Source organism: Eptatretus burgeri, chromosome 11 (assembly GCF_056783735.1).
Source record: "Eptatretus burgeri isolate ZD-2024b chromosome 11, Ebu_testis_v1, whole genome shotgun sequence".
Classification (NCBI taxonomy): Eukaryota; Metazoa; Chordata; class Myxini; order Myxiniformes; family Myxinidae; genus Eptatretus; species Eptatretus burgeri.
The window spans coordinates 81,054,852-81,081,365 of record NC_140971.1 but is presented as its reverse complement, the minus strand read 5'-3'; the positions used below and the strand labels follow the sequence as shown (position 1 = coordinate 81,081,365).

The 26,514-nt window shown below is 43.2% G+C and overlaps 1 protein-coding gene across 1 annotated transcript in view; it reads left to right on the top strand.

The window, feature by feature from the left end:
* Positions 1-26,514, top strand: part of LOC147017488 (receptor-type tyrosine-protein phosphatase mu-like) — a 513,419-nt gene that overhangs the window by 441,498 nt on the left and 45,407 nt on the right. Inside the window, exons 26-27 of the mRNA XM_085847977.1 lie at positions 10,546-10,695; positions 25,082-25,255. Of these exons, the coding sequence (XP_085704103.1) occupies positions 10,546-10,695; positions 25,082-25,255 (324 nt within the window). The remainder of the gene's footprint in view (positions 1-10,545; positions 10,696-25,081; positions 25,256-26,514) is intronic.

The window sequence follows — 26,514 nt, the reverse complement described above, 5'->3', positions numbered from 1 at the left end:
CCAATGAATACTTACCTGTTAAATGCCACATTTCACTAAAAGTTTTTATAAAAACGTGTAATATTTGGTTAAATAAATGATGTAGTGTTGACAAAATGTATTCTTTTGATTCAAATAGACAACATTTTGACTTTAATATTGATGAAGTAATGAAATCTATTAAGAACAAGAAGTGAATACTTTGATATCGCGTGGCTGGGGGCAGTAAAAGTCGAGGTTAAGAATGATGAAACAATTTTGCAGTTATAAAATTTAAATGTAGACACGGTGAATTTGCATGCATGATGGGAAGAGTTGTGACGTTGGACAAATTTCTATTTATAGCCCTCAGATCAAAGGGATGTAGGCGGCCATAAGTGTGACAGAAGACACAGGACAGAATAGCCAATTATATAACAGCGTGATGTCGCCGCGCTGTAAAAAGTGTTAGATAATAATTAATAAGGGATGCAGTGGCAAATTGTCAAATTTTGCACTTAAGGACCTCCGGAAGGACCATGCCATGGTTGTTGAGGAGACCATCACCCTGGAAGGGGTGAGAGGGGTATTTAGAATAATTTAAGCATGGTGGTTGTTTTTCCTTTCTTGGATCAAACAAACTAACGAAATTATGGCCCTTTTTACCAGTCGCTTCCCAACTATTACCAGTATCTGTCATGTCCTTACCAGTTCGACTGGATCTAATTATTAATCCCCCAATCGGTTTCACCGGAGAGGATGTCAGGTTTGCTCGCCGTCCGTCCGTCTCACCTGTGGCTTTTCAACTTTTTGCCCATACCCTTTAACATATTCAACTGAAACTTGGTGCATGACTTTATTATATTTTTCAGAACAAGTTCGAATTTCAGGGAGTTTTGTCAATTTTTCACAGAGTTATGCCCTTGTTGGACTTAGAAATTGTCACATCGGTAGGGGACATGCGCTGCAAAGCAATTCTCGCTCTTGTTATTTATTGAATTGGAGAGGCATTATTGATCAGAGGTAGCATATACTCCTTTGCCTTTGAATTGTCTAATCTTGTTTTTATATTGATGGAATAAGATCTGACAAGTACTTTTCACAGGTAGGACATTTCATTATGGAGGACACCATGCGTTAGAGGGGAAATCAAGCTTGCTGGCCCATTATATCTGTTTTTGTATTTTAATGTTTTTGCCATGCCTTTCAAAATGAGTTGGACATTCTGTGCTGGTATGTTGTCCAATTTCAAAATTCGTGGCATCACGACGTCCAAAAAATGGTCACCATGTGGGTTGGAAGTAGTCCTCATCAAGGTCAAACATTACATGAAACAAAAAAGGACTGAAGATACAAAGAAGTGAAGAAAAGAAAGAATATGGAATGAAAGGAAAAATAAAGAATGTAAATATATTGAGTGAAAGTGAGTAGAATGAGTGTGTGGTACATATTGTTATGACTCTTCACTCGGCCGAGTAATGACAGAGTCGAATGAGGGTTTTCGAATGATACGATTTATTTCAGAAGATGGCACTACGCATGCGGAATGCAGCCCAAAGGCCCTTCAGTCAGGTGCCCCCGGACCACATTGAGATTCTTACTTCAAAACAGTTGTATATATAATCACACAAAAGCAGAAATGGGTGTGGACTACAAGTGTGTGCTTAAGGGATAAAGAAATAAAGAAATAAATGCGGCAGTGGGCTTCTTTCCCCCCTCCCTAGGGGCCCTCAGGGAAGTTGGATCAGTCAATCCTCAGATTCGCAACCCAACAGTTCATCTTGCAAACTAATAACTTTCTAAGACTCCTACACCCCTACACTGGCACCTGCTGATAGCAAAGGCGAAACTCTGGTGATGACTAAGAACAGGAATGTGTGGGATATCAGCATACACAGTTTTCCCAAGGACATGCTGTTGTGCAGCCGCAGAGCCATAAAGGGTTATCAAAGACATAGTGAAAACAGCATGATACATTTAAAGCAACATTTTAAAGCAAGGTTTGAATAATACACAATTACAAGCAAGGTTAGAATCCCGACAGCTGATTAACACACAGCTAATGGTCCAAAATATGACCACCTAGCATATCATCATAACAGTTTCCTCCTTGGTCATATTTTGACCATACCCAGCCACACCTGATACTCAATTAACCGAGTGGACCCCCTATTTGGTTCCTGTAGCAGCTACCCCTAGGCCCCCCGTGCCTGCCAAACGGGATTTGCAAATGCCGTGGATAGCCATCAACATTCCCCAAATGAGAAGTCCCCAACTGCCGGTGGTTCAGGTTAGCTTCTGTTGCCTTTTATCTTGCCCACTGCCACAAGTCTCCCATTAAGTTGTCATATACAAATTTGATGTTAAGTCCACACAATATTAAAGGCACTACAAGTCTATACAATATTAACAGCAACATTATTATTTAGGCAATTATACTCAACACTAATTACAACAATAATATTTACAATATGCAAATGTATTAATGGGTGAGCAGCACTGTGAGCGCTCAAGGCATGGTGTAAGCTCCTTTTCTCAACTTGCGCTAGAAGACAAAAGAGTCTCATGAGATGCATATTTACATATAAGGGTCATACAAGTATTTTCCATACATTCCTTCACTATCTGGTATTGTCCATTTTCCACGATTATGCATATGCTAGTCAAAACACTGCCACATCTATCATAAACCTCCATCAGCATTTTACTTGTAGATTTCCTTTCTTTCTTGTTACAACTTCCTGTATCTTCGTGTGTAGTGAGATGTATGAGTCCATGTTTGGCTTACCTTTTCACTTGAAAGTTCGTTGAGTAATCAGTAATACCTGGAAGAGCCGTGCCCAGGGCGCCCTCCGCCAGAACAACTTGTTGGCTCCTCAGCTGGTGGGGAACGGGTCTGGTTGTGGCCCCATACAGAGGTCCTCGGGGTCTTCCTCCATGAGTTCGCTGTTAATTATTATGATGGCCTGGGTGAGGGTGAGGCTTCACAGCATTTCTTTAGACAAATGGAAATGAGACGTTTGATCAGAAATACTCCAAAATGATTCCCATGATGATTAGGATTGCTGCCCCTACCAGGCACAGTAACCAGTCTCCCAGTCATGAAATATAGATCTCCACCCTGCGTAACCCTCCTTGCGTTCTCCACTCGACCGCCTGCGTGAGAGCTTCAAGCCTTATAGGTGAAAACACCTATAAGTGAAATGTGTTCTTCTCTGGGAGGTTACTGTATTTTCACAAGATTTCACAACTATACTCCAAAAGGGTTCTTTCGGGGCCCATGGAACTTGGGTAATTAGAGATGCGTGTTGACCCCATATGAATCCTATTTGTGCAAAGTGCCCCCGCTGGGTTTTGTCTTGCGTTTTGTTCTGCCAAGCCACTTCTGTCTTTTCTGCATTTTCTGACATCCCCCCCTCCCAACAGGTTTTATCATAGCATAAGACCATCGAATCGATTTTATTTCCTCGTTTCATTCTATCAAATCATAAGTTTCCTCGGCTTGGACGCAAGACAGTTCTATGAGCTGCTGTGGCTGGATGGTTGTCAGCCCTCTGGAAATGAGTGGTGCGGTCTTGCCAGGTTCCTTTGAAAATATCTTTACCTTATCTAGTTCTTGGTTGTATGTTTTCCCCAACCTTCCGTATTCACCTGCTTCCATTCTTTCTCCAGCCGCTCCCCTCCTATGTCGCTGTGGGGTTGGTACTGGTTCATTTCCGTGTCCCCCTTTGCCACGGAGGTGTATACGGTTTCTTTGGCTTGAGTGTGTTGTGTTGCCTAGTGGTAGGTCCCCCACAAAGGAGTAGTGTCAGTACCAGGAGTTGCATGTTGTGTCGTCAAAGGTTCTGTCACTGTCTCCGTTACTACAAGGTTTACAGCATGCCACTGTACTGAACACTGCAGTCAACTGCAACATAATGACAAGTATTTGTGTAAAAGATTATTTTTAAATGATACCTCCGTACGAGGCTCCCACCATGACTAGAGCTTGCAGGACTGGAAGTTGCTCTGGGTGCGTGGTGAGTGGATGTGGAAGGCCAGAGACCTTACTGTACACTACTGTGGATTTTGATCAGGCAAGCATACCTTCCATCCATCTCCTTTGTCTGACGGCCAGTAAAGTGTTCTGGTGTTCGTTGCCCCATCTTGTGGTTCTGGGCGCATCTCAATCTGTTCACCATTCTTCCTAACTCCCCTGCACTATGTCCGTTACTAACTGCCATTGAGATGTACGGTGTTAGTCCTTCTCTGTGCTTCATTAGTTCGCGCTCTCTGGCGGCTTGTTTCACCTCCACCGCCGCTCCTTCCTTCCCGATCCATCGGTTGGTTGTCATCAGAGAGCGTTTGACGGTGTAATCTCTATGTGCTTTGGCCACGTATTCATAATCCTGCCCTGTTTCATCGTAGTCAACAGTGAGTGCAGTGCAAAGCCAATTCCATTCCTTCCAGATCGATGTCGTTGCTCAGCAACCATTCCTCTACATCCCTTTAATTCCGCCTATACTTCCCAAATCCAATGAATTTATCCTGACAGATAGAGGCTCATATAAAGACAACAGACATGCTTTTCTGTCCGCTTCCAAACAAACATCTCGACCCTGACAGGCAGAGAATCGAAACGCTCCTCGTCAAGGCCCACGATGGCTGCGTGTTCAAACAGCACGAGCCCCGCCCCGTAATTTTTCCCAAAACACCGCTATCCTCATAAGTGCGTAGCCTACCAAACGTCCTTGTTCTTGGATGTCTGACATGTAAACTAGGACAAATGTGTCCAAGAGCCACGTCCTAAAGGTTTTGTCTTCACCAGAATAATAATAAGAACAACGCGGAACTCTCTTAGAGCCGGCGTTTACTACGCGAGTCGCTGCCAAAAGATAAACCCACTTTAAATAAAATCCGTTCCTTGTTCAAAGCATTTAAATCCTCCTTTCCATCTGTTGTAGTAATCAACAATAAACCTTTTCGATCGGCTTTATTCTCACAAAACCCATACGCATATCTACAACAACATAAATATACATAGGGTAAGAATAACAAAATACAATAACTTGTACACATAATACTGAAGGCAAACTCCATACTCTAATCTCAATTACATTCCTCAGAGTACACCATTCCTAATACAGTATACTACATACCATTACTGTTCCAGCACGACCCTCCACGGAGCACGCGGCATACGAGTCATCACCAGCCACCGAGTCATCACCAGCCACCGACCCCCATACACAGTGCTGCCACATCCGCCCAATCTCCGTTGCCGCTAATCACAGTACGGCACTTCATTACCACAACACCATCCATCCTAAATCCCTCGGTCCTGCGCCTCTTCCGCGTCTCTTTTTTTTTTTTTCTCTTTTCCTCTTCCGGTCACGAAGCCCAATCAACAACAACAACAACAACAACAACAACAACAACAACAACAACAACAACAACAACAACAACCGGAACAAACATATATATATATATTACAGCCTTGTTTCAAAGCATTGTCGCTTCCATGTTCCGATAGCGCGTGCACTCGCCTCGAAACACAAAATCGAGCGATCCTTTGAAACGTCAATGTCCTTATTAATTAATTTTACCACAAAGCTATCTCTTTAAAATCTAGTTTGTCCACCATATTCAAAATCAGCCGCCTCGAGAAATTCTTGTACATTGCTCCGACAAGCAGGCACGTTCACAGCAGGGTGTTAATTGCTCTTTCAATCTTGACAAAGCGCGCTGGGCCCATGCGTGATTACGTCATCACGCACTCACATGAGCAATACGTCTTATCAGCGCTGTTGGTTTTTACCATCAAACTCACGGAACAAATATTTGACGACATCTCAAATACGTTCGTTTTAAATCGGAATTTTACAGAATCCTATGAAGGGCGGCCCCATCTTGTAAAATGTGCTAATCCATTTCAGAACCCTCACGATAAGCTGTCCTTCGACGGGACGATTTCGTGCTTTCGCGCGCCTGTTAAATCCTATGGCACGTCATGTGACTCGCAAAACCCCATAAAATAAGTTTTTTTTCCAGATTTACGAAAAATCAAGTATAAAACATGCTTAATGACCCCAACAATGAAACCAGAATTGAAACTGACGTTAAACGAACCCGTAACGTCGATCAGCCTTACGAAACATGCAAAGTGGAAACAGAACTGAATTTGAATTTGAAATCAAAATGATGCTCCGTGGAGACCATCCATTTATCACGTACAGTGTTCAAAGCCAAAACAGCATACAGAGTTTATCGGACCATGAGAAAATCCGAACGTTGGTCCATTTGACATCCCATTTGACAAACTGTCTGCTGAAGTGGTTTTAATTATTCAATTCCCCATCCAGTTCACACACACACACACACACACACACACACACACACACACACACACACACACACACACACACACACACACACACACACACACACACACACACACACACTCTCTCAATGACATTTTCCCATCACTGAATTAACAACACGTGCAGAATCGGTCATCATGGTCCTTCCTCCAGATTTGGTGTGCGCAATTCACCTCGTCCAAAGTCTTCACATTGACGATGACGACCCATCATTATCTCCATACAAACATACAAGTTGTTCCACACATACAAGTTCCAGGTTGGAACACTCAACTTACGCCTAACACAACCCTCAACCTTCCCCACCACATTGTATTCACAAATCCATCCAATCTGTTAACTTCTACAAACAGCCCTTCTCCTGTCTCATTAACCTTGTGTTCTTTTGCCGTTGTTTCAAGATTCGCTCTGAATCTACTCGCTTACGTCCTGTCTCACTTTGTGACTCAAGTTAGCCACGCTGCAAACGCTCTCCAGTGTTTTCCACTTTCACCGATAACTTTAAGTGTTGTTCCTTTGGGTAACTCTATGTTCTTTGCAGAGTTATTCCCCATCTTTGTTCTTATCTTACCAACCGCCTAATAGCTGTAAATCGTTTCTCCTTTTACGTCGGGACCGAAATCCCTTTCAATCAGCCGCCTAATAGCTGTAAATCGTTTCTCCTTTACACCGGGACCGAGATCCCTTTCGACCCGCCGCCTAATAGCCTCAAACCCAATGAAGGCCTCTAACCTTCCCTCTCTTGGTACAGGATTCCAACCTGTTTCCTCCTTATTTCACACGGATACCTTTATCCTCGACCCTTACCGGTTCTAACATACGGCCTGCCAGCCCTCTTTGTGCCCTTCAAACAAACCGCATTCGAATCACCTCATATGTTTTACCGTTACAGTTCTTGATCCGAGCAGATCCTGGAGCTGCGTCCAGCGGGGCACTGCCCACCAAGTGTACAGTTTTCACCTAACTAGGGCTCCCTGTCTTAGGTGCCCTATACGTGCAATTTCCACGTACCTTTAGCTGAACCCTTGTGATCGCTGTACACCAAGTGGAGTCCCGCCGTCCACACCGCCAGCATCAGTCGCATCCCATCCTCGTCGCCAATTGTTATGACTCTTCACTCGGCCGAGTAATGACAGAGTCGAATGAGGGTTTTCGAATGATACGATTTATTTCAGAAGATGGCACTACGCATGCGGAATGCAGCCCAAAGGCCCTTCAGTCAGGTGCCCCCGGACCACATTGAGATTCTTACTTCAAAACAGTTGTATATATAATCACACAAAAGCAGAAATGGGTGTGGACTACAAGTGTGTGCTTAAGGGATAAAGAAATAAAGAAATAAATGCGGCAGTGGGCTTCTTTCCCCCCTCCCTAGGGGCCCTCAGGGAAGTTGGATCAGTCAATCCTCAGATTCGCAACCCAACAGTTCATCTTGCAAACTAATAACTTTCTAAGACTCCTACACCCCTACACTGGCACCTGCTGATAGCAAAGGCGAAACTCTGGTGATGACTAAGAACAGGAATGTGTGGGATATCAGCATACACAGTTTTCCCAAGGACATGCTGTTGTGCAGCCGCAGAGCCATAAAGGGTTATCAAAGACATAGTGAAAACAGCATGATACATTTAAAGCAACATTTTAAAGCAAGGTTTGAATAATACACAATTACAAGCAAGGTTAGAATCCCGACAGCTGATTAACACACAGCTAATGGTCCAAAATATGACCACCTAGCATATCATCATAACACATATGAAAAAGAGAAATTAAAGCTAGTCCTGTAGCTTGGTTTACGTGAGAAGGAAAGTAAGACCAGCAATCCTGACACAGAAAGTGTAAGATGTCACATTAGTTCTAAAGGTTGACTGGATGGCCTATAAGTACACACACTCACCTCTCAGCTGTCTAACCTGGGTTTGAATCCCAACCCAGCTATAAACTGTCATCCTGGTGTTTCACAGGCAGGGTGATTCATCAATGTGTGTGCCATCCCTCGGATGGACGTTAAATGGGAATCCCTTCTGCCAGCATTCGTTGGTGGACTTTAAAGATCCCATGGTATCCTTTGCGAAGAGTAGGCGAGCTATCACCGGCATCCTGAACAAATTCCTAATTTGTGCCTTCACCAAATCAGCAGTGGGCACTGCGTCAGCGGCACTGCTACACCCTCAGTGAAATGGAACTACCCCGCAGCCTTGTGCTGCATACGAAAGAAGAATAACATTAGTTCAAAGGAGATAAATTCTCACCTTCCTCATTCCCCAATCCCATTACAAACATCTCCTATTAATTATTTCTCATGATATCTGATCGGCTTCTCGTGTGATCTTTGTCAAAACTCATCTGTTTTATCAAAAATGCATGTAGGAGATTATTGCAAGAGCATGGGCTGGATATCTGAACTCTGTCTTTGAGAAAATTCCACATTGGATGAGCCTTGGCCTAATGATGGACAACCACAAAGTCAATTAAATACGAATTTAATTTGTTCTTTTCATCGTGTCGGAGATCAATCCTTCATTGAAAGTCATGTTGCTGCTCAATTGGTGACATGGATTGCTTTGTCCATCAGTTATTTGCTAATGTTCCCAAAATGATCTCAAAGAGAGAGTTTCCTTTGATGAAATCAGTGTTAGCATTGTCACGTCGCATGCTAAAAGATATTCCGCACAAAATTAATAACGATCTTCAACTAGACCTTCATTCATCCAAATCTCACAAAATAACTGTGTGGTTCTGACGCTTTATGAACAACCTTTCCGTGACGTTCCCCGTAACCATCTCCACTCACACACAACACAGAATGAAAGTGCATCTTGCAGGTGATGTCATGTCATTCACGAGAACATTTTGTGCAGAACAATACGCAACAACATCTCGCTGAAGACATACCAAACAGTTGGTTGCATGTTTCATTCCTCCCCATCAGCCATTGTACCTCCCGATACTCTCATGAATATATTTCCACGGTGAGTACAACACGTACTTGCTGCACTTATGATATTGCGGTTTTGGGTCGATACCCTCATAAAATTCGAATATAAAACTATAATATTCAAAATGTTTAGACAGCCAATAATTTTAAGCATTCACAGAAATCCATTATTGAACCGTTCAGCTTCCCAAACCAGATCTTTCTATGAAAGCATTGTTCAAGTCGGAGCAGATCCCACCCGGAACGGAAGCATCGGAAGATTAAAAGCTTGCAGTCTCGCTCTGGATGTACTCCAAGAGTATATTTGTTTGACTACAGGATTACCAAATTTGAATTATTCATTTCCGAGGCATCAGGCTCGCCTGGCTGATCCAATTATGAAGTTCTTGTTTTAAGCAGCAGTGAATGCATGTTTACAAGGAGAAAAGAATATTACGATCGTTTTCATTGCTCTCAGATATTGGCACTAAAACCTTGAGATCCATCGCTTCATTTGGACAGGTAGTAGTGATGGAGAATTCGCTGCCTCTCAATGGGCCGGTTGGACAATCGCAGCATGAGGACTTTAATTACGTGTTTGATATTCAAGTCAACAGCATGAAATTGTGTTTTTGGTTTTGGTTTTTTTTCTCAGCATGGCCATGCAGCCATACGTAACTGATGAAAGTTATGTTGGCATGTTTTGAGAGTTTATAAAGCTTTCTCTTTTTTTATTCCAGCTAATTGTATGATGCGATTGACAACTGTGCTCAACATGGAATGTACTTGTCATATGACGCACCTGGTTGCGTGTGACCGCATTCAAACCCCCCTGTTCTATACAGCTACCCCACAGCAGTCCACTTGTGAATTAAATAATTGATGAAAAAAAGATCAATTTCAGGAATTCAAGGGGAAACGTGGGATACTGAGATGTGTATTTGAAGGTTTCTGTGTTTTTTTTTTCCCCTCGAGGCAGTTAGCAAGGTTGACAAGCAAGACATCGATGATGTGCAGTTCATGCAGATGTGTAAAACCAAGTGAAGTGTTTCCAGGCACAGGGATCAAACAACTCGCAGTTAGCTTCCACAGCCCTTTGTGTATGGTGTCATATTGAGATGATGAATGAGGAACGTTGTGGCCGAGAAGCACTTTACACTAACGGCTGCAGCGACCGTAATTGCAGGCGGTTTGGCACGGCACACGGCCTAACTGCCAAGCCAAGGGCGTAGGAGGTCAGAGATGGCAACATCGGGCAGTTGGGCAAATGTTTAATCACGGCATCCGTTCCTCCACCCTTTCCCCGTACAGGAGCAGTACGTGTTCATTCACGATGTGCTACTAGAGGCGTGCCTTTGCGGGGACACTGCGTACGCCGCCGACACCTTCAGATCAACTTACCATGAGCTGGGTCGTGTGGACCCCCTCACACACTGCAGTCGTGTTAAGGAAGAGTTTTTGGTCAGTTGTTTATTTCAATGACAATGCTTGTTACATTAGAACCTGCCTCGTTTTTGGTTGTCTGGCAGCATACCCTCGATGTATTCATACTCATCTTGAGCTGTCTAGCCTGGATTCGAGTCTCAGCCCAGTTATAAACTATTATCCTGGTGTTTCACTGGGCAGGGTGGGTAGTTCATCAATGGTGTGTGCCGTTCCTCGGCTGGACGTTAAGCCAGAGGATACGTCTTCCAACACTGGATGTTGGTGGAGGTTAGACACTGCAGATCTTTTTCTCGAAAAGGAGGCGACTTATCTCCGGCACCATGAACGAATCACAAATTCCTGCCACCTCCAGTCGAGTATCCTGCGACAGATTGGCGATCTGTCCAGGATTGATTCTCACCTTGAAATGTGTTCTCTATGCTGTGAATGTCCTGAACCTCTGTCAAGAGCATGGGCCTCCATTATGGTGGTGACCTCAATGTAGCAGTCTGTGCGGATCTCTCTGAATTGATGACTCTGTGTGGTTGAGGCTTCTCGCACTTGATTAATCGTTCCATTTGAGTGATTAATCTACTCATGAGCACTCATGAGATTCAAGGAATAGTAATTATTGTACACCGTTCCTTCCCAATTCCATATCCAGGCGATGCATGACATCATCACAAATCAAGGTGATGCAAGGAAGGGAGTACTCGGTTTTTACTCCGTTTTGTTTGTTTTCTTGTTTGTTCGGGCGATATCTCAGCCATCCTTTGAGCTAGGAAGCTGCAATTTGGGGACACAAGTGAAGATGTGCTTTGGCAAAAACTTAATTTTTTTATTTTTTGATTAATGAATCAATGAATTAATTATCGATTTATTAATTATTTGTTTTGTTTCTCATCTGGGCAATATCTCAGGCATCTTTTGAGCAAAGAAGCTAATATTTTGACATGACAGTGAACAAGTGATTTGGCAGTAAAATTGGCTGTTAAAAAAAAAACATTGAACAAGTATCTTTGATTTATTGATTCATCAATTAATCGATTAATTATTCATTTTTCGATGAATTACTTAATATTCAAAAAGTAACAGATTCAGATGAAATTGTGGTGTTTTGGTATGCTATTAGCCAATTGATTAAGAAATTAATTATATTAATATTAATTATTTATTTTAATTATGCAATTAATCAATCAATTATTGTACACTGCTCCCTCCCAATTCCGTCTCCGTCTGCGGCACGGCGGCATCGCCTGGTGCCGAAGGCGCCCCGGAAATGTCGCGCGCTGGAGGACTTGATATTTATTAATTTGGCATGGGGACAGTGCACTTTGAATGGACCTCGACTTGTATATTTTTCTTGTTACTCTTATAATTATTATTGTACACCGCTCCTTCCCAAGTCCATATCCAGGCGATGCATGAGGTCATCACTGGGTGTCGAAAGAAATGTGGACCCAGTTTTTACTCCTTTTGTTACCTGCAAAGTCGAAGATTTTTCAAGTATATTGGTTAGTCGATTTTGTTATTCTGTCTGTCTGTCTGTCTGTCTGTCTGTCTGTCTGTCTGTCTGTCTGTCTGTCTGCCAGTCCATCCGTCTGTCTGTTTGTCTGTTTGTTGATTACAGGTCACAATTTTAAACCAATCTCCGTGAAGCTTCACCACATGGTAGAGTATGTCATAAGAAAGAAGCCTATTGTTTTTGATGTCAAAAGGTCAAAATGTCAACATAGGCCAAAGGTCAACAACTTTGGTGAGATTTCTAAAATCCTCAAAGTGACCTTGATCCTAAGTCCTTGTGACCTTGATCAGATTTTCGGTTTTGCCATCAGCTGAAAATTTGCCTTCATCATCTCGACTGTGTGACTCACTCATAAATATTTCTTCTCCAACACATTTGATGCCTCTATTGTATACCATAGAGAATTCCCCATCATCTAAAAGGATGTTCTTGAGTCTAGAAAACACAGACCAAATCCCAAATTCAAACAGAATGATGGGGACTCTGGATTATCTGATACTTGGGATACCATTCCACTTCTTGGTTCATGAATGGTAAGGAGAAAAGAAGCATCTGCGATGACAAATGATTCCAGCAATTGGTTAATCATCAAGTATCCACTATGGGAACAAACTGAATGGTACAAATCAATTCCATGGTGAACGTTGCGGTTAACATCAGCTGTGGTCGAATGAATATTGGGCAATCCCACATTTTGAGACATCTTCAGTTATATACACCTTAATACATGTGAAAAAATCGATCACTTTTGATGGGAGGGGAGGGGTTTAGAGGAGGCGTGCACTGGGTGTGGCCTCTCCCCCACCCTCCTGGATCCACCCCTGGAGGCCCGATAGGATAGGGGGAAGCTTAACAGCTATCTCGGAGCCAACTGGGACTTTTGGAATTCAATTTTGCATCAATAATGCGAATAAATAGTAGCAGGGTTGACCTTTTTTTGACCTCGACCTAATTTTTAAAGTCCTCACCCAATTATAGACATTTTAACATGTTTCACCATACACTCAACGAAAGTTTGTCTGATCGGAACGAAATTGCCCTCAATAGATAGCCGAGAGCAAGTTGTATTTGCACTTAATTTATATCACGAGAAACACCTGCCCCCTCCGGGAACAATGGGCAGTTGTCGTCGTTGCCCCCCCCCCCATCATACAGGCGGGAGGGGGGGGGGGTGGGGATGATTTTATTATTATTATTTTTTTTTTTTTTTTGCCTATGACCTGACTGTCGGTACCACCAACAAGTCAAGCCAGTCGAACCATTTGTTGGAGTTCCAGCCAGCCCTGTTTTTCTTCCATGATTTTCAGATGTACATATATATATATATATATATATATATATATATATATATATATATATATATATATATATATATATATGCATACATACGTACATACATACATAGAATTGCCATATTTAATTGAGGAGGATATCCTTCCGAGTTAAAAGTCAAGGTCAAATGACGCTCTGAAAAAATATGGCCAGCATTGGATCGTGGACAGGAGGCTTACCCTTGGCAATTGCTTTGTGATCGCAGATCTTTAGTTCTTCTTCTTATTATTACTATTATTATGATTATTATTTACAATACTATAATTTCCAATTATTCTTACAATTTACAATTTTTTTTACTTATTATTGTTCATAATCCTGCACTGATCCAGATCTGTGTACAGATAGCTGTTAAAATTTTGATTGCCTCCTCCCCAACTACCTTAAAGAGTTTGATTGGCATTTCATTGGCACCCGGTGATTTTCCATTTGCCAGCTCTTTCAGGGTTCTTCGGACCTTATCACATTCTATCACAATTGGTTCTTACTCATAGTCTCTTTCTTCGAAGGTTGCCATCATATTACTAAATCGTTATGCCTGATGTTGGCTTCATGGTTCGGGTGGTGGGCTTGGGATTCAAGGGTCCTGAGTTCAAATGCTGCTCGGCTGTTAAATTAATACCAGGTGTGGTTGATTCAGCCTGTCATCCTTCCGAGGTTGGCAAAATGAGTACCAGCTTGCTGGGATGATTGAGCCATTCGAGTATCCTGCATCGGAGTGGCGACCTGTCCAGGATTGTGCCCAATAGCCCAGGAGACTGCTTCGGCAACACCAACGCTCTGTACAGAGTATGGTCCCAATGAATGGATGGATTATCTTGTTTAAATAGGGTTTTGCTATCGTCCTTCCATTTTTCTTTCACTTGCATTTCTTTTTTCAAATTTTTTTTCCTGGTCTACTCTTTTGGACCCCAATCTGAGACAGAAACTTTCCTGTGATCTCTGTGATCCTTATAAAAAAGAAATCTTTTTTTTTCCCCCATTCCATTGTCACTTTCTATCTCTATGCACGCTTCTTTGAAATATTTATCTTTGTCTTTCGTAGCTTGTCGTTGGAAGTCGGCATTTAGCAATTTAATGTCCTCTCTTGTTGTGCCTTTGGTTTTCATGTCTCTTCTTCTGTCTGCAATATTTATTACCTCTTCTGACAGCCATTTAGCATTCGTCTTTCTGCTTGCACTTGGGATGTTGTTTTTGACCTCTTCTTTTACAATGTCTTCAACCTCTTACCACAATTCATCTCGTATTCTGTCAATGAAGTCCAGGGCTGCAAAACGTTTTTTTTTTGTTTTTTTTTATTACCTTTATTGCATATTATTTAGATACGTTTTCAAGGTCATATCTGGTGGGAGTTTTTTAATTTTTTTCTGCTTTCTCAGGTTTGACTCGTAATTTTATCACAAAGAGTTCATGATCTGTCCCACGGTGTACGTCTGGCAGAATATTGGCAGATTGCACAGCACTTCTCCATCTTCTGTTGATTAGCCTGTAGTCAATCTGATTGAAAAAAATCTAGTGTTGGCTTAGTGACATGGGTGGCTGGCTTGGGATCTTAGGATCCTGAGTTTGAGCCCTGTTGGCTGCTGAATTACCACCAGGTGGGGTTGACTCAGCTGATCATCTTTCCAAGGTTAGTGAAATGAGCACCAGTGTATTGGTATAGGGGCACAGCATCAGTGGCACAGCCATGCCCATAACAAAATGATGGCTACCCGGCAGCCAAGGTGCCATATGCAAGAATTTAAAGAAGAATCTGATTTCTATGTTGCCCTTCAGGTGAAGTCCATTTGTACAGTCAGTGTTTGGGTTCTTTGATCCATGCATTTGCAATTAAGAGATCATTCTCTACACACAACCAACTCTACCATTTGCTCCGTCAGCTCATTTTGGATACCAAGGCTGTGCTTTCCTGGAATTCCTCATGTTCCTGCTTCTCCAATTTTTACATTCCAGTTTTCCATAATAATTAAAACATCTTCTTGAGGCATCTGTTCTACCAGTTCCTGCAACTTTCCATGAAACTCCTCCACATTTTTTTCATCTGCTCCAGAAGTTGGGAACGTCCATATGAATGATGGTGGTGTTCAGTGGATGTCCATTGAGTGCTCTTTTGTTCTGATCTGCTATGGTTTGAGAAACTGATGCATTCTCTTATTTCGTTCTTTATTTCATATGCAATGTTGACTGCTGGTTGCATCACTCTTGTGGGCGTGGCGATTCCCCGGCTATGGGAAGGAATCAAGAATATAACACAGGTGCACAATGGCCGACTCAAAAGTTATGTGAGGATTCTTAATATCCGCAAGTCATTGGAAGATGGAATAACCAGCTTTACGTCTATTTTGAAGGGTGGTGCACTTCATGATGCACCCCCCACCCCCCCCCACCCCCCTCCACACCGTCTAACTGCAAGCATCAGGCTCACATTGTAGTTGAATTCAATTTTGTTAGAAATCTATTCCTGGTCCATCCTTTAAAAAAAACACCTTGAAAATATATATATATATATATATATATATATATATATATATATATATATATATATATATATATATATATATATATATATATATATATATATATATATCTCTCTCTCTCTCTCTCTCTCTCTCTCTCTCTCTCTCTCTCTCTCTCTCTCTCTCTCTCTCACTCTCTCTCTCTCTCTCTCTCTCTCTCTCTCTCTCTCTCTCTCTCTCTCTCTCTCTCTCTCTCTCTCTCTCTCTCTCTCTCTCTCTCTCTCTCTCTCTCTCTCTCTCTCTCTCTCTCTCTCTCTCTCTCTCTCTCTCTCTCTCTCTCTCTCTCTCACTCCCTCTCTCTCAATCTCTCTCTCTCTCAATCCCTCAATCTCTCTATCTCTCTCTCTCTCTATCTCTCTATCTCTCTATCTATCTATCTCTCTCTCTCTTTCTCTCTCTCTCTCTCTCTCTCTCTCTCTCTCTCTCTCTCTCTCTCTCTCTCTCTCTCTCTCTCTCTCTCTCTCTCTCTCTCTCTCTCTCTCTCTCTCTCTCTCTCTCTCTCTCTCTCTCTCTCTCTCTCTCTCTCTCTCTCTCTCTCTCTCTCTCTCTCTCTCTCTCTCTCTCCCCCCCTCTCTCTCTCTCTCTCTCTCTCTCTCTCCCATCATCTCTTTCTCTGATGCCGGATATGATCGATTTATATGTCTCTTTCTGCTCTTCTCTGCTTTTCGTTTCTTGGCAGGATTGTGTCATGTCAATTTGACGACACTTAAGTGAAATGGTGATTCATTTTTCGACATGATAATTTGTCATTGTTTCACTGAGCAAAGATGTGTCACGGGAGTCATACTTTTAATGGAGGAGTCCACGATGGACGCTTCAACCGCTGCAATTTCTGTGCTTGTTTAACATCCCTCTTCGCACCCCCTATATTACAAACGATTTCATTGTTGTGTGTTTCATCTTCCTGCATACTTCCTTCCGAAAACCTTTCTCACATTATGCTTTTCATTCTCTCCTTCTTTCCATTCCTGGATGACTCATAAAGTTGTTCTATCACCCACCATCATGTTCATGAGGTGCTGTCTTTCTTCATGCCTTTAATCATCATTGCCATCCTAATGTCTTTCTTTATCTGTCTGCCCTTGCAATCCTTAAATGCAACACGTTCTGTACTATGTGGGACTATGGTGACAAACTCCCTCACATCAATAACCTACCCCAGATCATATTCACACCCAGGTTCCCTTATATCCACTCCAGCTTCTCCCACCACCACCCCTGCTCGGCATAACCCGACTTCGTGTCCATCCTCCCCATGCCCCTCCACCTTTTTCCAACCCCCTTTCTGTTTCCCAGTGTCCTGCTCCATTTCTGCTTCCCCAGCGTCCCAACCCCTTTCTGCTTCCCCAGCGTCCAATCCCCTTTCCGCTTCCCTGGTGTCCCACCCCCTACATGCTCACCCCACTCCCCATTCCACATCCTCCCACTTACCCTTCTCCACTCGCTCCCACCTCCTCCCCTCTTTCCTCCACCCTGCTAACAGTGACTACTCCCCTATCCCTAACTCTATGGACCTCCAACATCTGAGGTCTTCACTCCAATTTGATAGATCTCTCAATCCAAACTTCCCCTGGTATACCTGACATTATCTGCCTCGCAGATTCCTTCCTTCCACAGGATGTCCCTGATTCCTCAGTGTCTTTCCCTGGGTATTGTACTTTCTGGTTTGACAGGCCTGAACCCCATTCTGGTGGTGGAGTTGCAGTTTCTGTCAAGAACTCTATTTCCCACCCTCCGTGTGCTATCCTTCCCCTTCCTCACCCCCACAAGTATCTTTGGCTGTGCTTTCCCATTCACAACCACCTCTTGTTTGCCCATGTGCTGGATCATCCTCCCAGCAGGGATGACTCCATTTACTCCATCTCTACCAGCATGGAATATCTTATAACAACCCATCCCAAATCTCTCCTATATGCAGTGATTTCAACTGTCACCATGCCAATTGGCTGGATGTTGGTACCTCTTCAACCAGCCATGGCATTGCAGCAAGGGACTTCTGTGACTCCATGGGCCTTACCCAACTGATGAACTTTCTCACCCGCATTTCTCCCAATGGCACTTCCTCAGTTCTGGACTTGGTCATGAAGAATATTCCTACTAATGTTTCCTGTTCCTCTTCCACTCCAATAGGTTCATCTGATCACGTGCTTGTCAACATCTCTCTGGCTATTATCAGAGATCTGCCTCAACACCATTGATTCTGGCAGTTCACTCGAGCTGACTGGCAGGGACCACAAGCTGCCCTATCATGTCAAGACTGATCTTTCATTTCCACGTCTCCTGATCTAAATACTGTGTGGGAGCCCTTCCACACAAGTTTGCCTTCCCTTCTATACAGAATGATTTCCCTGTCATTCAACTGCAGACAGGTTACTGCTTCGTTCTCTCCACAAAGGTCAGATGCCCCAAAGTTCAAAGTATACATCAAGACAATCTCCTTGGACATATCCCAGGCTGTCATCGTCGTCCTCTACTTTCCAAGCTCACCACCTAAGGCATACAAGGACACCTTCATACCTGGCTTTCTCACTTCCTCCACTCTTGCAGTCACTGCATTACGATCAATGCAAACCTCTCTTCTCCTTTCCCAGTGAAGGTTTGAGTGCTTCCAGGTAGTATTTTGAGCCCAGTCTTGTTCCGCATCTGCATGAACAACATCTCCTATGCTCTGGAAAACTCTGACTTCCTTCTTGCAGATGACTGCAAAATGTTTACACCCCCATCTCACTGAAAGGCGCATGGCAGCTGCGTCACATTCTGCTGATCCAGCTCCCCTGTATTCCATGCAATTGAAACCCATCAAAAGTATTTGCGTGGCCTGTTTTCATTCAACAAGTCTGGGTAGTGCTTAGTACAAAATTATTTGGCTGAAGCACACAGCCCATTGCTCTCAGATCATAGACAGGTTGGTGGTCTCCGTTTTTGCTCTCGAGACCCCCTTTGCTCTCAGTCGTTTGACCTTCTTTCAGGACCATGTGTTCTTCTTGTCACCCATCCCACTTGGATCCACCGATTCCCCCACCCAACCTGGTGAAACTGCAAAAATCCATGTTTACTGCCCACCTCCTTTTTGTTCCTCTTTTCTCTCATTTGTGGAACCACCTTGTTTCAGCTGTTCATTCGCACTCTCTCTCCAGGCCTCCAAGCAGGTGGTGCACCACCATATCATCCGAACCCTCATCCCGACCTATTATAATCAATCTTTTCTATCTTCATTACCATAACCAACACAACCCCCTGACTTAAGGGTCACTGTGCTTCCTCTCATCCTCTTGTCTCTTTTCTGTCCTTTCATACCTTGCTTGTCATGTCTGAATGTGGCCCCACTGCACCAATGTCAATTCATTGCCTTTTTACCCTCTGTCACCTTGCTCTTCCATGAGCCTCAAACTTGTATTAAAAACAATTTATTTAACAATCTACATTTTAGCTGTTGTGGTGGCAAAAAAATTCTGTGCCATCATCACCATCGCCACGCGAATTTTAATCAGCATCTGTCACCTGTTACGCCAACATCATGCCCGTGGTATAACGAACAACCAAAGGGTTTTAATAAAGGCAGTTGGGGAAAAAGATTATGCAGCTCAGCACTTTGTCTTGAATGTGTGTCACTCCGTTTGGACACTCAATAATCCCTTTGCCCCACCTCTGGTACGTGGCTCAGGAATAATACCAAGCCACATTCCAGAGCAGGAACCAAGGGCCTCAGGAAGCTCGTTGGTTAGGTTTGAAAAGTTGCCTGAGACGAGTTCTACTCCATCCAGTTTGTTTCAAAGTCGATAAAGTAGTGCTTCGTACTATTGTTGGTTGGCTGTGCTTTTATATATTCTTTTCTGAACAATGGATAATCGAACTGCCGTGTTTTCTACAAAAGTGAAGCTCATGCAAGAGCAGAGCGACTGATGGGGAAAATGGCAAACACACAGATCGTGAGGCAGCGAGGCAACAACCACGTCAATAAATGAACAGGAAAAATGGAAGGAAAGAAAATAGCAACATATCCAAATGCGACCCAGACAAGGACACATCAACCCAGCACAAAAGCACACGTGAAAGCACTCAACCAGCTTTGCAAAGTACATTATATCAACGAACTAGAGCGGCACTCGGCAGAGCGCATACCTCTGCTGAGCTGAACAGTTTACGTTATCTATCCCACTGATAGGACAGATCTGCATCAGGACCTGAACCAAACTCGAATTGGCTTGTTCTTGTCACCTAACCAACTCATCCACCATGTTTTGTAATAACCCGTTAACAACATTTTTAAATATGATCCTACATATTGTTTGGTCATATCTCTCAATGGTGAAGAATCACTTTTAAAAAACAAAAAAAAACTTTTAAACTCGTATGTGGATCAATTTGTCCTTGTCACACACCCAACGTGTCCACCAAGTTTCATCCGAATCCATCTACAACTTTTTGAGATATCCTGCTCACAGACAGACAGACAAACATGGGTGAAAACATAACCTGCATCCACATTCAGTGGCAGAGGTAATTATGGCGAATAATGAACAAAACTGGTAAACAAGACCATTCTGAAACAATCTTTTTTATTTACTTATTGGGTGGAAACGGAGGGGTGATATGCAGGGCGCAGCGACTGTGTCTGTGCAGTTTTAGATGATATGCTTAAAACAGTTTGATGTGATTTGGGAGTGATCCTGAAAACCACCATGGAACCTGCAGAGCCTCCAGGCATAAGCAATAAAGGTCACCAGTACACAGGCTGCTCCTTCAAAATGAGCAAAGGTTGCAAAGTAATTCATATTGATGGGATATTACCTGTCCATCTCACACTGCCGCTGCTAAATCATTGATAAGGTGTTCTGAGACCGAGTTTAAAAATTGACAACCTCGGTGTTGATGCACGAAGTTGCCCTTGCCTTGAGGCTGCAGAAATCATTTTCAGCTGCCATGGGGACAGTGGAAGGGGTGGAAGGATCAGAAAAGTACAGCAGAGGAAGCAATGCCTTCAAGGGCTAGGCAGCAAAATCAGGCTCAAGTTCCCCGCTGAAGCTTCTTAAAGCACTGTGTGTCAACCTGGTGTTGGCTTAGTGGTTGGAGTGGCTAACTTTTGGATCTAAGGTTCCTGAGTTTGAGCCCCGTTGGCCGCTGAATTAACACCGGGTGGGGTTGACTCAGCCTGTCATCCTTCCGAGGTCGGCGAAGTGAGTACCAGTGTACTGGTATAGGGGCACAGCATCAGCGGCAGAGTCGCGCCCCAACAAAATGATAGCTACCCAGCAGCCGAGCTGCCATATGCAATATGAAGAAGAAAGCACTATGCCTCTGCAGGTACTGAAAACAAAGCAATGACTGCAGGAAAACATGGAAGATAAATTCATGGCTATTCCTGTAAACGAAGTGAAACATGCAAAGTGCTTTACCCCCATTTCCTTCAGGGCTGAACAAGTGAAGCAGTTTATAACGTGAGAGCTTTCTCCCTGGAATCGACCCGAGAGGCCAGAAAATTGCCAAGGACAAAGTTTCCGAAGAGAAATCTGTTTTGCACAACATACCCCCCATACACATGGCAGCCAAACCTGTTATTTGTCTACATCTGTGTGGCCAAGGAAACCAAGCAGTGTTAGCTTAATGTCTGTTTTTCCCATGACTGGGTGTTACATTCTTGATGTTGCTTGGGTTGTCAAATGAGAGCTTTCCTCGCACCTTTTTACTGCTACGTAAATGCCATAGAATTACACTTTATCCGACATAAAGCGTAATGTTTATTGACCGAAGGACCTTTGTCAATTCCAATCACAAACGTGTCGCATTCGAGCATGAAGACAAACAGGAGGAAGCTTGTAAATGTGTTGCTATTTAATCACATCAGGGCCACCCTTGAAATGGCACCTCATGCACCAGTTTCAATGCGTGCTTGTCGTGCTATATAATTGGTGGCTTGTGAAGTGTACACACTGTGTTTGTTCGAAGAATCCCAAGCCCACCTACTTACCCTCCGGAAGGATTCCATCTGTAATTCTCTCGAGTATCACAAACCTATCTCAAACCATTGTTTGTGCATGTTTGAAAACCTGATGAAGAGTGCATATTGAATTGGCCATTTGGTTGTGAAAAAAAAGCATTACCTGCGACTTCTTTAACGGCGCCAATTTTCCCCACATTAATAGTGGGGTCTGCCGGGTAAGGTTTCCTGGCCCATGCATTTCACAGACAGGGTGGCCAGGCCTGACATTCAGCTGAAGGTTACAGGAATTTGTAATTTGGCCATGGCGCCGTGGATAGCTCATCTACTCTTCGCGAAGGACACCTTGGGATCTTTAATGTCCACCAACTAATGCTAGCAGACGGGATGCTCAGTTTTGATGTCTTTCCGATGGATGGCGCACACATTGATGCCTCACTCTGCATGTGAAACACCAGGATGACAGTTTGCGGCTGGGTCGGGGTTCGACCCCTGGACAGATAGCTCAAAAGCGAGTGTGCGTACCTCTTCGCGAACCTACCAGCCTGTGAAAAACTTCATACGGAGATCGGCAATTTGGTTGTTAAAAACATAAATGGACCATAACAATGTAATTCCACAATGGCAAATGGAATTTCAAGTATCATAGGAAGACTTGAATGTTGAAATGTCGAATGTAAGACAACTTTGGGCATGGACGCAATTAGGATTGCTGATTAAATGGACAGCCATTGAAAGAATGTCTCAACAATAAGTGACTGAAATGAATTTATGTCCAAATTAAACTTTATTGAGGATGCATTGAGATTGCAAAATGGATCTTCTGTTCAAGTTTGCGAGAATGTGATGAACGGCATCGAATAGTTGTTTTTTTTTTATCCACAAGAGTAGGTCATGCTGTATGGTTTCCGAAACACTAACTCCAATCTTGAATCAATGTAGAACCGAACCGGCTGATCCTGGACTACTCGTAGAAGTGTTTTAATCATTCTTTTCATGCAGACAGCATTCCAGGCTCTTAGTAGAGCTTTTTATTCGTATACAAGATCGAGGATCATGGAAGGGTGAGGTGACATGGGGGAAAAAAAGTAATGCGCTGAGAGTGTGCCAGTGGAGCTACAGTTGGACACAATATGCAAGGGGACTGAATGAACAGGACAAGAGAGAGAGAGAGAGAGAGAGAACAGAGAGAGAGAGAACAGAGAGAGAGAGAACAGAGAGAGAGAGAACAGAGAGAGAGAGAACAGAGAGAGAGAGAGAGAGAGAGAGAGAGAGAGAGAGAGAGAGAGAGAGAGAGAGAGAGAGAGAGAGAGAGAGAACAGAGAGAGAGAGAGAGAGAGAGAGAGAGAGAGAGAGAGAGAGAGAGAGAGAGAGAGAACAGAGAGAGAGAGAGAGAGAGAGAGAGAGAGAGAGAACGAACGAGAGAGAGAGAGAGAGAGAGAGAGAGAGAGAGAGAGAGAGAGAGAGAGAGAGAGAGAGAGAGAACGAGAGAGAGAGAGAGAGAGAACGAGAGAGAGAGAGAGAGAGAACGAGAGAGAGAGAGAGAGAGAACGAGAGAGAGAGAGAGAGAACAGAGAGAGAGAGAACAGAGAGAGAGAGAACAGAGAGAGAGAGAACAGAGAGAGAGAGAACAGAGAGAGAGAGAACAGAGAGAGAGAGAACAGAGAGAGAGAGAACAGAGAGAGAGAGAGAGAGAGAGAGAACAGAGAGAGAGAGAACAGAGAGAGAGAGAGAGAGAGAGAGAGAGAGAGAGAGAGAGAGAGAGAGAGAGAGAGAGAGAGAGAGAGAGAGAGAGAGAGAGAGAGAACAGAGAGAGAGAGAGAGAGAGAGAGAGAGAGAGAGAGAGAGAGAGAGAGAGAGAGAGAGAGAGAGAGAGAGAGAGAGAGAGAGAGAGAGAGAGAGAGAGAGAGAGAGAGAGAGAGAGAGAGAGAGAGAGAGAGAGAGAGAGAGAGAGAGAGAGAGAGAGAGAGAGAGAGAGAGAGAGAGAGAGAGAGAGAGAGAGAGAGAGAGAGAGAGAGAGAGAGAGAGAGAGAGAGAGAGAGAGAGAGAGAGAGAGAGAGAGAGAGAGAGAGAGAGAGATACGGTAATCTGAAAAGTAAACACGAGCGTTAATCAAAATTTTAAAATCCGATCAAAACCTGCATGGATAGGTGAGAGGGAAAAAATAAAACGTGAAAACATGAACGTTTCATCACCTTGGAATCAAAAAGTTCTTACAAAGGTTGAATTGTCAGATAGAAACCGATTCTAAGGAAACGGGTGTCGAACTCGATAGTTGGAGTTTCTTACCGATGACCGAGATTACAAAGGAAGTCGGCAACAGAACAAAAAGCCGAACAGAATTTGTTGAAAGATGACATCACCAACCCAGATATGATGTAAGACCGAGAAGCTCTAATATCTGGCCTGCTCGTGGTCTTGCATTTATTTTCAAGGCTTTGTATGGCACACAAAATGAAAAGCAGATAAATGTTCCTTGGAAATTTTAATCATCATTTCATATCCGTCTCTTTGATCCAAGAATGATTCAACTCTAACCTCCATATCAATTGTATATGAACATTTTCACAAAAACCCTTCCTTTTCATAACATCAGCAAATTCATATGACAAGCACGATGAGATTATCTGCGTATCTTGTATCGATGTATCTTCTGTAATTCAAGGTTCTGTTTCCCCTATTTTTTTTTTAGGGATGGTTGTGCTTCTATCATCACATTGTCTTACTTCTATCTGTGTCGAGCAGGAGATCGATGTTTTCATGGTTAAAGCAATGTGGGAAAGCTCTGATAACAATTTTACGCTGTATTTGTGATTTGTAAATCAGCCCAACACGATGGTGCAGAAGGACCGTGCCCATTTACGTTTTCAGCTTTCAAATCTGAGTTTGATTCCTGACCTGCCTAAAAACTGTTAGGATTGGTGTTTCACTCTCAGGTATCCCTCATCCCTCAGATAAGCGTATACCTGGACGGCCCGTCTCCGAGAATTTGTTAGCGGACATTAATTATCCCACAGTATTAATACTTGTACATTCTGAAAACACTTTTTAAAAATCTCCTATGATTGAAATGCTTTTTTTTTTAATCTTCTTTCTCATATAATATGGCAGACATTGACAACTGTGACGGCAGCACTTAGGCCCGATGATTGCAGCATCGCATTGCTGCCTCGGAACAGCACCAAGAACCGGCAGCAAGAAGCGTTGCCTCCAGACCGCTGTTTGCCATTCCTGCTCACACTTGATGGAGACAGCAGTAATTACATCAATGCTGCACTCATGGATGTAAGTGTCCTGCTTCCTCTTCACCATGATCTATGCCTCTTCTTCTTCGCACGGATTAATTTCCAAACCTGGGGTGTGTTCCGTTAGCAAGTGGCTTGCTTACCACTTGCCAAGCATTTTGCTTGATTAACAAAGCACTCAAGCAAGTACTCCAACCGAACAGAATGTCAGCACCACGTAACATGGTATCCTCCATTGTAAACAATGCTTTCGTGATACTTGAGCAAATGCTGTCCAGACCGTCATTTTCAGTTTCACTCGAGCATCGTATGACGACTTCCCCAAACAATTTTATTGTGATGGCAGTGGCTACAGAGTACGAGGAAGAGGAAAATAAAAAATAGAACCGCTGGACCTGCAGCTTATCCGGGCCCTTGCATAATGTTCTATCCCAAATTTGGAATCATTCTGACTCGTGGGTCTGGAGAAGAAGATTTTTGAAGGAATTTATGGATTTTCCCAAAAATGTACTTCGCCCACCATTTTGACACACTTCAGGTCACGTGATCACATGACTTCCACAATTTAACACCAGGACCCTGTCCTACCAAAAATTTACAAAGTTGGCCATTTTGGCACACTTCCGATCACGTGATCCAGCATGACCTCCGCAATTTGACATCCCTTCCCTATCCTCGTGTTGCAACCCAAATTTGTTAGCATTCTGACTGGTTTCTGGAGAAGTAGATTTTTGAAGGAATTTTCTAAGTCCGCCATTTTGACCTACTTAAGGTCATGTGACCAGAACGAGCTTTGCAATTCCCATTACCAGTCAGGAGTTTAAACTTGCTGCCAAATGTCAGCTGGATCGGCCCAGCGGTTTGGCTGGAGAAGTCGAATAGAAGACAGATGGATGGACGGAGGGTTAACAATGGCAATACCTTATCTGGAATTACAATTCGCGATAAGCTAAAAATAAAGAAATTGTAAGTCAAAAGCAGGAGCCCCCTCCCCTCCCCCGCTCCCCCCCCCCTACTGCCAAGCTTATCAACCTGTGCATTTTGGTGCAGGGGGTTTGCATGTTTGTTGATCTTGAAGAATTATGATGAAAAGCAGAAGCAACAATAAAAGTATGAAATGCACATTTCAATAATACAAGCAGAGTAATAACTCACCCGTCTGTGACGACGACGAATTGACCCTCCGGATGGTTAGATTTTGCGCATTATTTGCTGAAAAAAAAGTATACTCTGTATATTGCAAGGAGACTCTTTTGATGTTTGTGTGATGTGTGTAAAGGTGTCGAAAGGGTGTAAAGG